Source organism: Cicer arietinum, chromosome 2 (assembly GCF_000331145.2).
Source record: "Cicer arietinum cultivar CDC Frontier isolate Library 1 chromosome 2, Cicar.CDCFrontier_v2.0, whole genome shotgun sequence".
In the NCBI taxonomy this organism is placed as follows: Eukaryota; Viridiplantae; Streptophyta; class Magnoliopsida; order Fabales; family Fabaceae; genus Cicer; species Cicer arietinum.
In genome coordinates, this window is record NC_021161.2 from 51947018 (window position 1) to 51963078 (window position 16061).

Sequence of the window (16061 nt, forward strand, 5' to 3'; positions counted from 1 at the left end):
TTGGAGATGGGTGAGTAATCACTATTATATTAATCAAATGGAAGAGTTGCTTCAGTGTTGCTGGCAATGGCTAGAATGGGCTTTTATTCTCAAAGCCCTACTATGTACACACTTATCTATAGCCTCATGTGAGCCATACAAATCCCGGACAAAAAATGCATCATGATGCATTTTAAAGGCATTTAGTTGTAAGAAACAAAAAGTTATTCAGGCTCATAAACTAGGCAACAAAATTGAGTCATCTGTTTTTTGACCGAAAAGAGACCAACCTATTTATGAACCACAAAAGAGAGTTAACAATTTGTCAAACAAAAAAGAGTTTACAAAATTACAAGATATATGCACGAATACCAGAAACCCCCTCAAACATTACCCCTTGGCACTTTGCTTACAACATACAATGATGAAACTAAGTTCTAAAATTGACACTGACTACTCGTATGGTACAATACTAAAGCCTGTAAATCTACTCTGAGCTTCCGACTTACAAAAAGTATTACATAATGCAACCAATAAGAAATCAAGACTTTGGGGGCTAATGGTAACCTGGTCAGGAGTGCTTACAAAATTGAAAAGCTTTACACTGCTCTGACTGGTTCAAAAACAAAAACAATCTGATACACCTGCAAAGAAAGCATTTAAAAAATATGAATGAATTGAACACATTAGAATAGAACAGAACATGTTAAAAAAAACCTTAAAGCTGTAAAACTTACTATTGATACACTGAAATCAATCGGAAAAACAAAGCAAGCAAACAACACACTAGAACAAAGCAAAGTCTAGTGGAAAGTGGAAGAAAAAATATAAGTATTCCATACATTGAACGACAGCCAGTTTTATACAGATTTACTGTCATATTAGTCATTCACGGTTAAACAGATATTAACAACAAACTAACTGTCGATAATTGCAGTTTTTAATTGCATATATTGGTAACTCTATTAAAATAATATTTAGAAAGAAACTTTTAGGGCAGATAGTAACAAAGTTGTTGGAGCAAACCACTTATGCATACCGTATTCGAAGCTGAAGCGGAGGGCAGGATACCCCCTTACTCATAAAGTGTGGGAATAAGGAAGAAAATAAATTCTATTAAGATTTCTCTCTGACGGCGAAAGGGCTTCAAATGGAGGAGCTGCTTAATTTAACTATCACCAAAAGAAATAATCTGCCCAAGTGCAAGTCGCGCTCGAAGCTGCATCAACGAAATAAAGTTTACAAATTGACCAAGAGGAAGTATAAAACAAAAATAATTTGGAATGAACATTAAAGGACCTTCACATCCATGCAAGAGTCATTGACCATCCTCTTGATTTGAGAAACAATGCCAACATTACGCAGTTTTACAACCCGGCCAAATGCACCAGGACTTGCAAGAGCAGTGAGATTTACTATGACCCAAGCAGCAGCTGTGCGTAGATGACTGTCACTACTCTGCAAATACTGGCTGAAGAAAGAGCGAGATCCATTTTCTGCTTGTGGAAAGAGAAGGTGCATTATGGCTTCTTTGTGAAATTCATTTCCACTTGCAATATTGCTTAGTATGTACATCCCCTAAACAGGAAAAAAAATATTCAGCATGAAGAATAAATTTTCAATACAATGGCTGTTTTCATTTTCATATGTTCACTGTGTTCATTTGTTATTTCTGTCAAGCTGGCGAAAATCTGTTTACTTTTTATCCCCCCCTTTGAGAGATCTTAGAATACTTGTATTGCATGATGAGGCAGTTTTAAATAACAGACCGCAACAATAGTTTTAATCTGTATTATACCATTGGCAACGTAAATTTTATATCAAAAAGTTATTAATGGCTTGCTAGATGTATCATAAAAACATATTGTCTAGTTACATGAAAGGATTGGTGAGCTTTCTTGAAAATTTTAATGAATAATGCATTCTTCAATTTTGAATAACTATTGTAAATTTGTAATGAATAACTTCAAACAATATCTGATCAGTTTCAAAAATTAATACCAACCTGTATACCAATTTCAATTTTTGAGGATTTTCGCAACTGCCTTCCAACAGCCTCCAGTATGATACCATCTTCAGCAAAAGCAAATTCAACACAATCCATACATCCATCAACAAAATTGCGAACAAGGGCCAGAGCTTGCTCTTGAACAGAAGGCTCAGGATCTGCAAGAGTATACAGAACCAATGACGGCTTTCTTTTGGCAGGCCCCAATTAATCAGAAAAGATGTTAGGATGTAGAATAAAGGGAAATTAGATTAGTTATTAGAGTAATTAGGAGGTAGGAGCCTTTTTACGGCTGTAAGTTATTTTGTATTACTGTTTTAGGTTGTTAGTATCTTTCTGTTTCTATTTTCCTATTTCCTAGGTTAGGGCTGATTAACCCTTATCCCTTTTATCCTACTGTACATAAATAAAGGTTATCTTCCCCTTAGAAAGCATCTTTTGCCAAATTAGAATCTTCTTAATTGGTATTCCGGTTGAAGGGTGCATTCGCCCTTGAGGAGCGTATCTGCTCTTGGAGAGACTCTCTCCTATTATTTCTTATCCTTTTCTAAATATTAGTGTTCTTCAAATTCTTTCAGAATCCAATTCTTGGGTTCCTAACAAAAGATATGGACTGACAGTGAAGATCATTACCACAGATAAGGCTGGCTACTGAAGACACTGTCAACTCCATCACAATCGCTTCCTTACACATCTTATCTGCAAGAAATACCATGTTCCGCAAGGACCATACAGCATTCAGCCTTAAAGACGAATCCATAGACTTTGTCAATTGGACAAGCTCTTTAATGCCTCCACACTGTATGAATGTTGACTTATCTGGTGTAAAGTCCACCACTATGTTGCTAATGGCACCAAGGGCTGCAACCTGGAAGACAACATAGAAATAGCTATGCTTACTAACTTTAACAAAACTAATGACTAATGAGGTTAAATCTCTGTAAATACAATTGGTCAGGAAGTGTAACTTTTGGAAAAGAAATGAAGTGTTGGGGAGAAGAATTCATGTTCAAACCAATAAAAGGTAAGCTTATAATTATCATTAATAAAATGATAAATAGGATAACATATATGGCCTTTGTGATACCCTCAATTTTAGCACAATATACAATACTGCTAGTACTCAAAGGTTTGAGCTTGTTCAACAATATTACAAGTTTTCTTGTAAATAATATAATGTATTTCTGCATGTTTACGACATGGTCCTAATAACATTAAAAGAAAAAAATACAATCAATAAAAACCACTCTTCTAAATGCTGAATTATGAATATTATCGTCCAACAGTTTGGTCCAATATTAACGCTTTTAAGTAAGCTCTTCGTACTCAACATCAATTACAATACATCTTTAATAACATATTTTGGAATGCGATGCTAAGCTTTCAATCTCTAGTACTAAGCTATTTAAATGTCAAGAAGGATAGCTCAATAAACTCAATACAAGCGGGTATTATTGTGAGTAGAGTATCAACATTGAAAAAAAACAACGAGTAGACTATAACAAGTGCCAGAGTAGATAAATAATGACAAATTCTTAAATAAAAGATTGGAACTTTTAAGATGAGTGGAGGTACAAAATACAAACACATAATGAACATAGATATTACAGAAATCACTAGAATCCAAACCTTATTGAATATGTCTTTCAAGCTATGTTAAAAACAATGTGTTACACCTTCCTAATACAACTCGGCGATATTAAGTAACCAACTAGTCAAGCAAAAGACCTGATTTCTGAACTATTTCGATTTCAAGCTTAATCTAAATGAACAGAGAACAGAATAGCTCCAAATTATATATCTAAACTGGACATATCAAACTTATTTTTAATTTAACCCCCAGATTTTGTAAGTTGAGATTCCAATCATTCAGCACGATTGGCAGATTCGTTTATGCATTTCTTGATGAAAGAAAACTACAAAAGCATTCACTTTAACTCAAATACAAGAAAGAAATTATAAATATGACTAGACATACCTGGACAGAAGTGGAAAGATCAGAGAGAAGTCGGACCAATGGAATGACAATCCTTTCATTCATGAAACAACCTGCACTCAAATTCTGAATGGCATTTTATGAGAACTAAGCTATAAACAGCATAAAAGAATTCATGTCCTATAAGTCACAAGTTGCAGACCTTGATTGAGCGTGAGACACTTTTTAAGCAAATGCAAGCTGCAGTACGCACATTGGCCTCATCATGGGTTAAGGCATTAACTAATAGATTCAAGACCTGCACTCACAAAAAGTGTAGGAGGGGTTGCAAGTGGATTTAGTATCTGAATACATGGTTTACCAATGCAAATTTTGCCATTACAAGATTGAATACAACCACAAAATTATCATGAATGTGGAAGGCAAACACACTACATTAATTCAAACATTTTGTGATGGCATGAAATACAAAAACAAAATTATATCATCAACGAATAAAGAAACATACAATTGACTACCATTTATCAATAATTCAATTCAGTACCATAACAACTTGTCAACAATCCAATTAATGTTAAAGGTGGTAAAATTTCATTCTTTATGCTAGACTTTGCATTACAATGCAACCATCATTGATAGGTAAATAGCCAAGTGGTAGGTGAACAAGATATCACATTTAAGTTGTTTGTGCTGAAAATATAAGCAAAGGCCATATTTACATGTAAACTCCTCTATACATAATCTGAGCAAGGGATGCTACTGCTAGTAAGAATACAGTATGAGCCTAATGACACTAATTAAATAAATAAAAAAATTAAGGCCATTCAATTGTGTATAAAACATACCACAAATGTAAAAATAATAATAACAGTTGAAACCCAGAGTGTCTAATTCAAGACTGAATCTTAAAATTAAAATGTGGCCAATTAAAATTGTTATAGAAAGTAACTTTAGGCCCATGTAAACATGGGAAAGAAGAAAGATGTTTAATGCTTCTCACGTGTTCTATAAGATAAAGAGAAACCATTTTCACAAATCCCAAAATGACAAGATGCCACAGAAAAGGAGGGACAAGAGACAAAGAAAAACTCAATGGTAACATTCTGTAGAAACTAGAAAGATAAGTTTAAGTGTTCTGATATCAAGACTCCTAACTTGTAACCCTGCCCATTATCTCAGATCATGCCTCTCCTGTTACCTCTTGTCCTTCAATGTGATTGTGTGAACCCCGTCATAAGTTGATATAAGAAAGGAAAACTGCAGTTGTTCATTTTTCTTTTCATCTGTTATTTTTGCAGCAACGATCACACTTATGTGTGTGTGGGGGTGGGGGGGGGTTACAAAATGGTTATTAGCAACAAATGCATTAGATTTTCTAGTAGTATCCACGAAACAACAAACCTGCAATGACATAAACTTCAACCTGCAGCATTCCAATTTTGAGCAAAGATCAGCCAGTGCTAGAAATATCCCTTCAAGACGTTTGGGATGTAAGGCACAATTTTGCAAGTGACTGTAGAACTTATCTATAGCATTTGCCTCAAATGCTAACTTCTGCAAGTCTTCCTTTCCTGCAACTAAACTCGAAAAAGCAAAGGGGGCTTCTTCTCCAACTTGACCAGAATCATCAAGGAGCTCAAGCAAAATATATATCAATTTGGTTTTGATTCCTATGTCTTGCAGATAGCATGATGAAGAATTCTTTATACAGATCAAGCACAAGCAGGCCAGTAACCTTGTCCGAGAATATCTATCCTTGGTTAATTCAATTACAGAACCCAATGCTCTTCCATTTTGAAGCCCCGCAAATTTAGTGACAGCTTCTGGATTGTTTTGAAGAATGGTAGCTAGGGACTCTAAACTAGCATCTCTCTGGCTTATAGAACCATCGAGACCGCTAATAAGTTTCTCTAAAGTACCAGCATGGCATAATATATTTTGTTCACCGCTTGTCTCGCAAGAATGAATAACAATGCCTGCACCTAGTCCAGTAAGATTTTCATTTTCACTTCTCAATAGTGAAAGAAGAAAATCCATGTTTTCCTCCTTAAAAAAATCAAACTTCGGAGCTAGTTTTGACTGATAAATCATTCTCAAAGAGCGTGCAGCTGCATCCACAACCTGAAACCAAAGGGAGAAAGGTTAATTGGTATGGTATTTGGAAACATGGAAATAAAAATAAATAAGATAATAAAGAGGAGACACACTACTATTACAATAATAGTATGTGTGAGTTGAAGACGACTTCATTCTTATTCTTGTTCTACATTTCTACCTACATTATACAATAATATTGTATGTGCATATAATCAGTGTTGTCAATTGCAGATCGAAAAATAGCAATTTATGCAAATTCTGCCACGCTATTTAACAACCCTTTATACTAACTAAATTGCATATAGTGAAACAACATCAATTTGTTAAAATTTTGCTAGGCTATGGCACTATAGCACCACTAAGCGATTATTTGACAACACTGCATTTAATTTTAACATAACATCATCGCATCCAATATGAACAGAACATCAAATAACCTACATTTAAAAAAAATTCTCAAGAAGCGTCAATAATCGAAACCTATTAATAAGCCTATCATTTCTGATCATTGCAATTTCATCTTAAGCACCAATTTCTTGCCAAACAAATGAGGCGGAAAAAAAAAACAATAAAACGATCGAAAATGAATAAAATAAAGAGCTCTGTAATTAATCGAATTCACCTTCTCATCGGCGGCAGAGAGGAGCCTGATTAAATAAGGAAAAGCACCGGCATCAAGGACGGCGCGGACGCCTTGGTCGACGCCACAAGCAAAGCTACCGAGAACGGCAGCGGACTGGACAATTAGGTTGGAGCCGCAATCGTTATCGGCGTCTGCTTGTGCTAGAGCATCGGCGACGGCGGGAACGGCTCCGAGCTTGATGTATGAAATTTTCTTGGTGCGGTTACCGATGATCTGATTCTTAACCTCTCTAATAGCTTTGAGTTTGATTTCATAATCGGAGGAGGAAAGACGGTGGAGGATTAGATCCGATGAGGGACGAGTAGCGGGCATGGTGACGGCGGAGGAAGGTCATGCACGGTGGAGGAGAAGGCACAACAACCTCCACATTCCACAGCTACGATGCCGAGATCCCTTTTTATTTTTTTATTTTTTATTTTTTATATTTTTTATTATTAAATTTTTTTTTATTTTTTTTTTGGTTTCTTGGTATGGGAAATTGGGAATAGAAATGAATAAGAGATGGAAGAGGTTTTTGCTTATGGATGAATTTGGATAATGAGGATATCGGTGGAGTAGTCTTTTAGTCTCAAAGAATTGACTTATTTGGAAATTTTACAATATTAGAAAGTGGCGCTCTTTTTCTTTCCCTTTCCGCGTATTACAATTTTTTACTTATTAGTAACTAATTCATTCATTTTACCTAGTATTAAATATTTCCATAGCTTTATGATACAAAAATTATTATAATTTTAGCATTACATTTTTAATGAATAAATTAATATCTAGTTTTTTAATGTCTTAATAATATATACCAAGCAAATGAATTAAGTTTTCTTTCACAATAAATGAATGAATTAAGTTTATGCAGTTACTGATATCTCTACTTAAATTAGACACATTAAAGGAATCAATATTGCTATTGCTACCAACACCTCCAAATTGCTATTTACACCCCTCAAAATAAAATAAAAATCAAAATGTCCCTGTCGTCAATGTTACACATTTATTATCTCATAACTCATATTTATCAATTTTCATCACACCTCATAACTCACATACAAAAATTATCATAAAAGGTATGTTATTTTTTTTTTGTAAATCTGAGGATTTTACGTATTCTAGAGTTACGTGAACTTAGTTCACCTATATTTAAAAAAAATTAAAAATCTCAGACTTTACGCAATTTGAATTCACGTACATATACGTGAACTTAGATTGCGTAATCAATTGAGTTTGAAACTTGAATCTTAGTGTACGCAATATGAATTCACGTACACCTACGTGAACTAAGATTGCGTAATCATTGAATGCTGAATAATAAGCCATGTACGTGAACTGAAATTGCGTAAACATCTCAATATATACGCAATCTTAATTCACGTACGTGTGAATTAAGATTTGGAAATCATTGAAGATTGAAAATCAAACCAACGTGAACTCAATTTCACGTAAGTTTACGTGAAGTGAATTCACGTAAGTAAACTGAGTTCACGGATATTTTCTAGAATTCAGTTTACGTAAACCTACGTGAACTTAGTTCACGTAAACTTACGTGAAATTGAATTTACGTAAATGTTAGTAAAATCTTGAATATAGTTAATGATGATTGATGGTGATTTATGATAATTAATGATGATTTATGAAGATGGTTAATGATAATGATGGTTAAGGTTGAATAAAATGAATAAAATGAAGAATGCGTTGAATGAAGATAGAATAAAGAAGAAGAAGATGTGTTAGGTTAATGAAGAGAAAGAAGAGGAGGGTAATTTGGGAATATTAATTTTTTAAAACATTTGAGGAATGTGGGTAGTAAATTAGGGGGTGTTGGTAGCAATATTGTAAAGAAATTAATGTTTGTTTTTAAATAATTGAATAGAATCTTGAACACAAAACCTATTTTAGACTGGTTCTTCATTTAAATCTTCTTTATAAACAAATAATTTTAAATACAAAAAAGAATTGGCGATCTAGAAATACAATAGTGAAAAAATATATATTTTAAAGAATATGTTTATTCTCCTGCTACTTTTTTCTTTAATTAAAAGACACGTTTGCATTAAAATAAACTAAATTATAACACATGTTAAAGCATAAATAAGAATTAATATACTCTTTATTGCAAAGTAGAATTAGGGTAAATAATTAAATTAGCGGAAACAAATTTATGTATCTTTTACTTGTCTTCTAACAAACATTGTCACAAATTTTAATTTTAAGCAATATACGCTCTATTATTATTATTATTAATAATCGTCTTAGATTTAGAATAATCTTTTACCTATCATTTCACGTTAGAGTTCATCTTAAAAATAATATTAAACAAATCAAGGGCATGCATGAAAGTCTATGAGTCCATCTCAACATGTAGATATTTATAATAATATGTTAGGAACTAACATAAAAAAATTGACATCATTGTTTAATTTGATTTGATACATATATGCAATAAAATTTTACACTATTAATTTATAAAAACAAAAAACTAATCTTAATAAAATAATTTTCTTTGTTTTATACTACCATCAGGTCTTATTATAAGATAATTTTTGAACTTTCTCGGTCTTATTTATAAAAAATATTATAAGTTTGAAGATGTATTTATTTAAAAAAAAAATATACTACGCAATTAGTTTTTTTATCTCATTTGATTTTTATCTGAAATTATACATCGTTGTTAAATTAAATAAATATTAATTTATTTTTTCCCACTCTCTACGGGAGCAATTACTTTTTTTAATGGGCTTTATGAAACGTACTCTCATAAGTTCTCGTAATGTTTATTTAGTATTTAAGACTTTGATTAAAAATGAGTGTTTAAGATAAAGTTCCGTGAAACTTGACCATCTTCCACATATAGAAAAATATTATGATGCCTTGTTATCGTGCATTAAGGGGACATCTCGAAAGATTTGCACTAAAATTAAACATTTTTGTCTAATATTTTGTGTGTATGAGAGGGTTCCCTCTTACAAACTTGTTTACAAATTTGTATCACGCATTAATATATAAATACTCAATTTCACAAAACCATTGTGTGAGACCTATAACTATATTTCAACTATATTTAAAACACAACAATTTCACCTATTGGCATAGAAGATTAGTCTAATAGCACATAAAATAGTCACATTTCACGTGTTTTTCAATCACTAGAATTATTCTCCTTTTATGTGACAATAGTTTTGTCTCATAATTACCGTAAGCGAAACACTTAAGAACATCTAATAGCCACACATATCTCACATTTAATGTTAGAATTTGATCATTGCCCTTTATACTACTAGATGTAAAATCTCACGAGCTTCCGGATCACATGCTTATCCCTTATAATACAAATACCTTTATAAAACACCAACAAATTATCATGTCTCATTCATGTATTCAAGACTTTGAGTAAGTTTGCTCAATCTATATCAAATACAAATAATTAATATAGAATTTGGGTGATGATGTCAGTTGATAATGTTGTGTGTCTTATAGTGGTTGAACAACCTAAATTGATGAGAGAAACACTTACTTCTTTTAGTGGATTTTATCTTAAAGCTCACTAAAGCTCAATGAAAGTGAGATTTATGAAACTTATTATAATAAGTGATTATGGATTCTATTTAGTGGACTTTAAGGCTTTGACCCAAAAATATGCACCCCTGGACAAAGTGGACTTTAAGATAAAGCTCAATGAAACTTGGTTGTCGTGCACCCATGACAAAATATTGTGATACCTTGTTACTGTGCACTTAGGAGATAACTCAAAAGATCAACACTAAAACCAAGCATTTTGACATAATCTTTTGTATGCATTTGGGGTTCTTTTTTATAAACTTTTTACAAATTTGTATCACATATTAATATGTTTCCAATAACCATAAACTTGTTGTGAATAGGGGTATATAATTCTTTTTAGCGATATAACATATAAAAAATTGGATCAATCTTGTGTGCTTTTGAGAGTGTAAACCATATAGCCCCAATTTAACAAGGAACGAAGTAGGACAAATCATACTTTGTCCTAAACTCAATTATAAATTTTATTTGACCTAATCGGTTTTTAGACTCGAACAATATTGATGTTATTCCACTTTATTAATAAGATAAAATATATTCATATTTAATGTTGATCAATAATATGGTACTATTAGATTGATATCTATTCTACGAAAAACAATAACGAAAACGAAAGAAAAGAAAATAAATGTGTATGATTACAAAACTTCACTAAAATGATATGTTGAATACTACTACGAAAAACAATAACAAAAACAAAATGTAAGAAATGTCATTTTTTTAATCTACCTTGTGTATGGTTAAAATAATATAGTATTGTAGGTAGGGATGTGAATAGGCTAGACCGTCCGTCAAGGGTCTATGATCTAGCCTACTTATGGTATGACCTGACCTATTTAATTAAAAGGTTAGGCTCATGCGATTTTTTAAGCTTGCTTATTTAAATAGTTCAGACTTAGGATTATAAAAAAAGCCTATTATGCATGACAGACCAGCCTATATATTTTATTATTTATTAATAATATTATTTCCTATTTTAAAGTCTATCAATTAGGCAATCACTGAGTAGTTGTTCCATATTCGATAGTCGTTCTATATTCGGTAGTCGTTCTATATTCGGTAGCGATCCCATATTCGGTAGTTGTTCCATATTCGGTAGCAGTTCAATTAGGAAATCACTCAGTAGTCGTTCCATATTTGTTTCAGAGGTAATAATGTGTGCGTTAGTTTCAGTAAAAAATCTATTCTTTGAAACCAAAAATCAATTTTTAGGGGTTAAAGGGTGTTTGTTTCAAAAAAAAAAAAATTAATCATTTTGTCAGAAAAAACATTTTTTGTTTGATATATATAAATATGTACATTGGTATTGCTATGTGGAGAGCATCATGTGGTATGAATAGATCATCATGTAAATTGGTATGGATAGAACATGTAGCTTGATATGTGTATAAAGACTAATCATGGATTCATTTTTTTTTCTTGGAAGGTTGTTGTAGGACAAACTCGTTAGTTATTATTTTATTAGATTTGATTATAATTTTATTAGTTTCCCTTTTATATAAAGGCATAGTTTAGCCTATTTAAAAAATTGTAAAATATAACATTTAAATGTTTTAATGTGAATAAGGCTTTTAGGCCAGAACAGACTTTTAAAAAGGTCATGTCAGGTCGGAAAAAAAAAGCCTACGATAGTCCGTAGGCTAGGCTTAGGCCTAAAAAATTAATCGTAGGTAAGGCTCAAGCCTTTCAAAACCTGGTATGGTCTGGCCTATTCCCACCTCTAATTGCATGTACTCCAACACACTGTGCAAATAGGTCACAACGACGAGTGTACGAACGTACTACAAGCCAGTTGATAAGTAGCTTGTGTGGAAGAAAATTGACCAATAGTTTTTGTGGTGGTGGTTAATAGTTTATTGAGATAGTGAAATGAGCATATATTTAAGAATATAACATCAATGTTCCTTCAAGTTGATTGTTATAGATTGTAAGTATGAAGTGACTTCATCGTTATATTGTATATGAGATGGGATGAGACAACGAGTATTCTAAAAGTGTCATATGCTACTAACAATCTTTGTTTTCTTAGCATAATTCAATTGTTGGTTGTGTGAAGCTAAACATTAATTGATCGGTCACAAATGATGGTTCCAAAGTAGCTTGTGGACGAATATTTCACAATGATAAAAAAAAATTATTACTTGATTTTTCTTATGACATTGGAAAGTGTAGTATCACAAAAGAAGAGTTTATATGTTATTTGACGTGTTCAGATTGTTGTTATTCACAATATCATTAGAATTGATATTATGTATGACTCTCTATTAACTATACATCTTATTTTGAATGATAGAAGATTTAATAGACATTTCGCAGTCTCTCTTTTTATAGCTTGAAAGAGGTGCATTAGGAAACTAATCAAGTTGTGCTTTTGCCAAATTCATATTGAATATTATTTGAAGTAATATACTTCTATTTTTATTTTTATGTTATTCATGTCTTTACCTCCAAAGTTTTGGCAGATTTTAAAGGTTTTGTTTTTTCATGAATTTTTTAGTTTGTTCTTGTTTGAAGATTGTTCACTTTCTACGAGAAATTGTTTAAATATGTTTTTTTAGTACTTATAAGTATATTATTATTTGCTTTTATTCACTATAAATTTTTGTTTTTAATCTTGGCAAATATACTACTTTTTGTTTTTATCCTTATTATTTTGTTTTAGTTTATGCAAAATTCGCTTATATTCAAATTGATCTTTGTAATTTTTATTTTAGTCCTTATTTTGAAGGACAAAAATAGATATTCTATATATTATGTAACTAATTTTTCTATGAATAAATTTTACATGGATTAAACAAAACAACAAATACCAAAAGTAAAAGTGGTATATTTACATTAATTAAAAAATATATTTTTAAATGACTAAAATAAATTATATATAAAATATTTTTAGAAGGACTAAAATAATTATATATAAAATCTTTTTAGAAGGACATAATAAGTTATATCTATTTTCAAGGACAAAATATGATGCCTATAACAAGAATGGTACAATCGTATAATAGTGGATACAAAATTTAATATGAGAGATAAATGACATGTTATAAAAATTACTAGAGCATAATAATTTTATAAAGGATAAAAACTGGGTTAGTCATTATGTAGTTATTTACTCCTATACTTAATATGAGAGATAAATGATATCTTCAAAAAAGTCATATAATAAACTTTAATGATATACAATTTTAAAATTTTATAAAAGCTATTAAGTAAATTTTTAGAAAATAAATTACCTGATTAATTATTAAAAGTTGCTTTCAACTACAATGAGGTAAATATGTTTTTTTTTTTTAAAGAATTAAATTGAGTCGAACCGTTATTTTTAGGAGTTTTGTCTCTTGTAAGAAGGGATAGCAAAATCATTTATTAAGTTATCATCCATCTTAATTCATCAATTCATTAATCTATATAATTCATTTACATAACAAAAAGTTAGTTAATTAATTGAATTCAATTCCTCCATTTAATGATATGGATGAAATCCAATCCATGCCTTCGACTATTTTTACAAATCCAATTGATTACATATGTTTTTGAACTAAATCTTAAATCTAAAAGATTATATTTATTTATTATAAAATAGATATCTTTGATAAATATTATTATAATTGTTTTAAAAATACTATTTTTATTAATTAAACAAGTATATTGTTCTATAAGTTAAAAAAAAAAATCATTATTTTATATAATTTAAAAGAGTTATGTTGCATACCACCGTTAGTCGTCGAGTTCTATCGGCCACCATCAAGAAACTTATCGGAGCTTCTCCGCCCATGGAGGTTGTCAGAGCTCCGCCGTCGACTGCGACCAACCATCCTCTCTGTTATTTAATTATTAGATCCATTTCTTTTCATTCTCAAATTTACAATAAATCTGATTTAACCCATAAATTAATTTCATAATTAATGAATAATTTAAATTGAATTTAATTAAAGAACCCTCATGCTAAATAAATTTTAATCTAAAATAACTCGATGTTTCTAAGAGTTGTCTTTTGAAATTTACATTAATTGGAGAATGAGTTGGTTCTAGTAGTTCTTGGTCTTTCTTTAAGTTGTGTCCTGAGTTCCAAGTTTGGAAATTCCCCTTTGTTGGTTCATTCTTTCCTTGCTCCACTATTCTTGGTTGATTCTCGAAGATGTAGAGGTATGATCTTGCATGCAATGCTTCTAGGCAGATATGAGGGACTTAGATAAGCTTTTATATTTTGAAGATATTGAAAAAATGGAGGATTGGAAGTGATAATGAACATTAATGTTTTTGGGTGTTCTATCAAGTTCAACTATGAGAAGGAAGTGAGGAAAAAAAGAAGATTATTCCCGATTTTTTTCCCATGGAATGGAAATAAGTGAATTTTTTTTTATGACCCTTGGACATTTCCCATTTTACCTTTTGTCTAATTATATTTTAACTAAAATTCTTTATTTCTAAATTAATATATTAATAGTTAAATAAATCTTTATTTTAATCAAATTTTAATTAAACGAGTTGTTACACTTTGAGGTCTATTGACACTGTCTAAATTGAAGTGTACCCACTTTAAATTAACCATAGCAAATTTTTATTTAATTATAATTTTAGATATTTATCTTATTTATAAATAAAATGAGAATTACATTGATTATATTACTAACAAATTATTCTCGATACCAGTTACCCTGACCTTGAAATATGCCACATTTTCTATCACAAATTGTCATTTGCCATAAGAATATTTAATAAAATAATTATAATTAAGATAATAAAACATAATATATATATTAATAATAAAACATAATATATTTATTAATTTTACTTTACATTCGTTGTTACAAATATCTCCCATAATTTACCTCTTTTTAATGGGAATACACGATTTTGATTTTTTTTAGTAGAAACAATAAAAATTGAATAATTTATTTCTAATTAAAGCACTAATATGAATCAAGAACATTTATTTAAAAAAAAAACTGAAACAAGCACATTGAAACCAATTTCCAATGTGATTGACATTGAAATTGTTTCAATTTGCAATTTATTCCTTGCCTAACATAAAAATTTCATTGGTGTGATTCCAATAAATCACCAACATATATCAACTATATTATAGACAATTTTCAACCTCGATATCGTTTCAATTTTGAAATTTATCATTGATAGTAATTAAAATAATAACAACAAAATATATTAATTAAATTCATTTTCATTGACAATGATAAACACATCTACTATAATTTGCCTGTTTTTATTGAGAATAGAAATACACAATTTGACATTTTTATAAAGAGTAATGGTACATAACGTGAATGATTTGCAAACAAAAATAACAAATACACATATGTCAAGATTTAAAAAGTAAGAGAAATGAGTAAGTTTTGAGCACATTAAAAATAATTTTTTACGTCATCGAAACTATTTTAATTTGCAATTTATTCCTCCCAATTAATTTAAAACATCAGTTGCAATATATTATAACACTTTAATCATATACTAAAAAAGTAATTAAATAGATTGGATAAATATCCGTCAAGTGAAACTAGGATAATTGATAAATTGTTTTTAAGAATTGCTAATGGATTTTAAATTAATTAATGAATTATTTTGATGAATCAATTACTATTCAAATTCAAATTCATCGAATATAGATCGGATATCCCAAATTTTGTATTTTATTGTTGTACGTTGAAGTATTTATTTAACTCGATTTCTTGACCTAGTGTTATGGTTGTTGCTTCAATGGTATCTACATTTGGCATATCCCGCCTTAACCGAGATCTTAGTCGTGTATTCTGTATATATATGTAGTAGTTGTTTTTCTAAATAATATATATATATATATATATATATATATATATATATATATATATATA

General features: G+C 30.3%; 1 protein-coding gene across 1 annotated transcript; it reads right to left on the reverse strand.

Annotated features, from left to right (window-relative positions):
* Nucleotides 1-462: 462 nt before the first annotated feature.
* On the reverse strand, nucleotides 463-7122 carry LOC101498901 (uncharacterized). Its single transcript, XM_012713277.3, has 9 exons — nucleotides 6643-7122; nucleotides 5325-6044; nucleotides 4126-4221; nucleotides 3966-4049; nucleotides 2621-2855; nucleotides 1985-2145; nucleotides 1279-1557; nucleotides 1019-1198; nucleotides 463-623 (listed from the first exon to the last, which is right to left on the reverse strand). The coding sequence occupies exons 1-8, from the start codon at nucleotides 6973-6975 to the stop codon at nucleotides 1148-1150; spliced, it is 1959 nt and encodes a 652-aa protein (XP_012568731.1). The 5' UTR covers nucleotides 6976-7122; the 3' UTR covers nucleotides 463-623; nucleotides 1019-1147.
* Between the last annotated feature and the right edge of the window lie 8939 nt (nucleotides 7123-16061).

Excerpts from the sequence above, each read along its gene's own strand:
- LOC101498901 (XM_012713277.3), bottom strand. The coding sequence starts at position 6,975 with ATGCCCGCTACTCGTCCCTCATCGGATCTAATCCTCCACCGTCTTTCC. Across the intron at positions 4,050-4,125 it reads GTGTCTCACGCTCAATCAAG|AATTTGAGTGCAGGTTGTTT; the intron begins GTCTGCAACTTG and ends AATGCCATTCAG. Across the intron at positions 1,558-1,984 it reads AAATTGAAATTGGTATACAG|GGGATGTACATACTAAGCAA; the intron begins GTTGGTATTAAT and ends TTTCCTGTTTAG.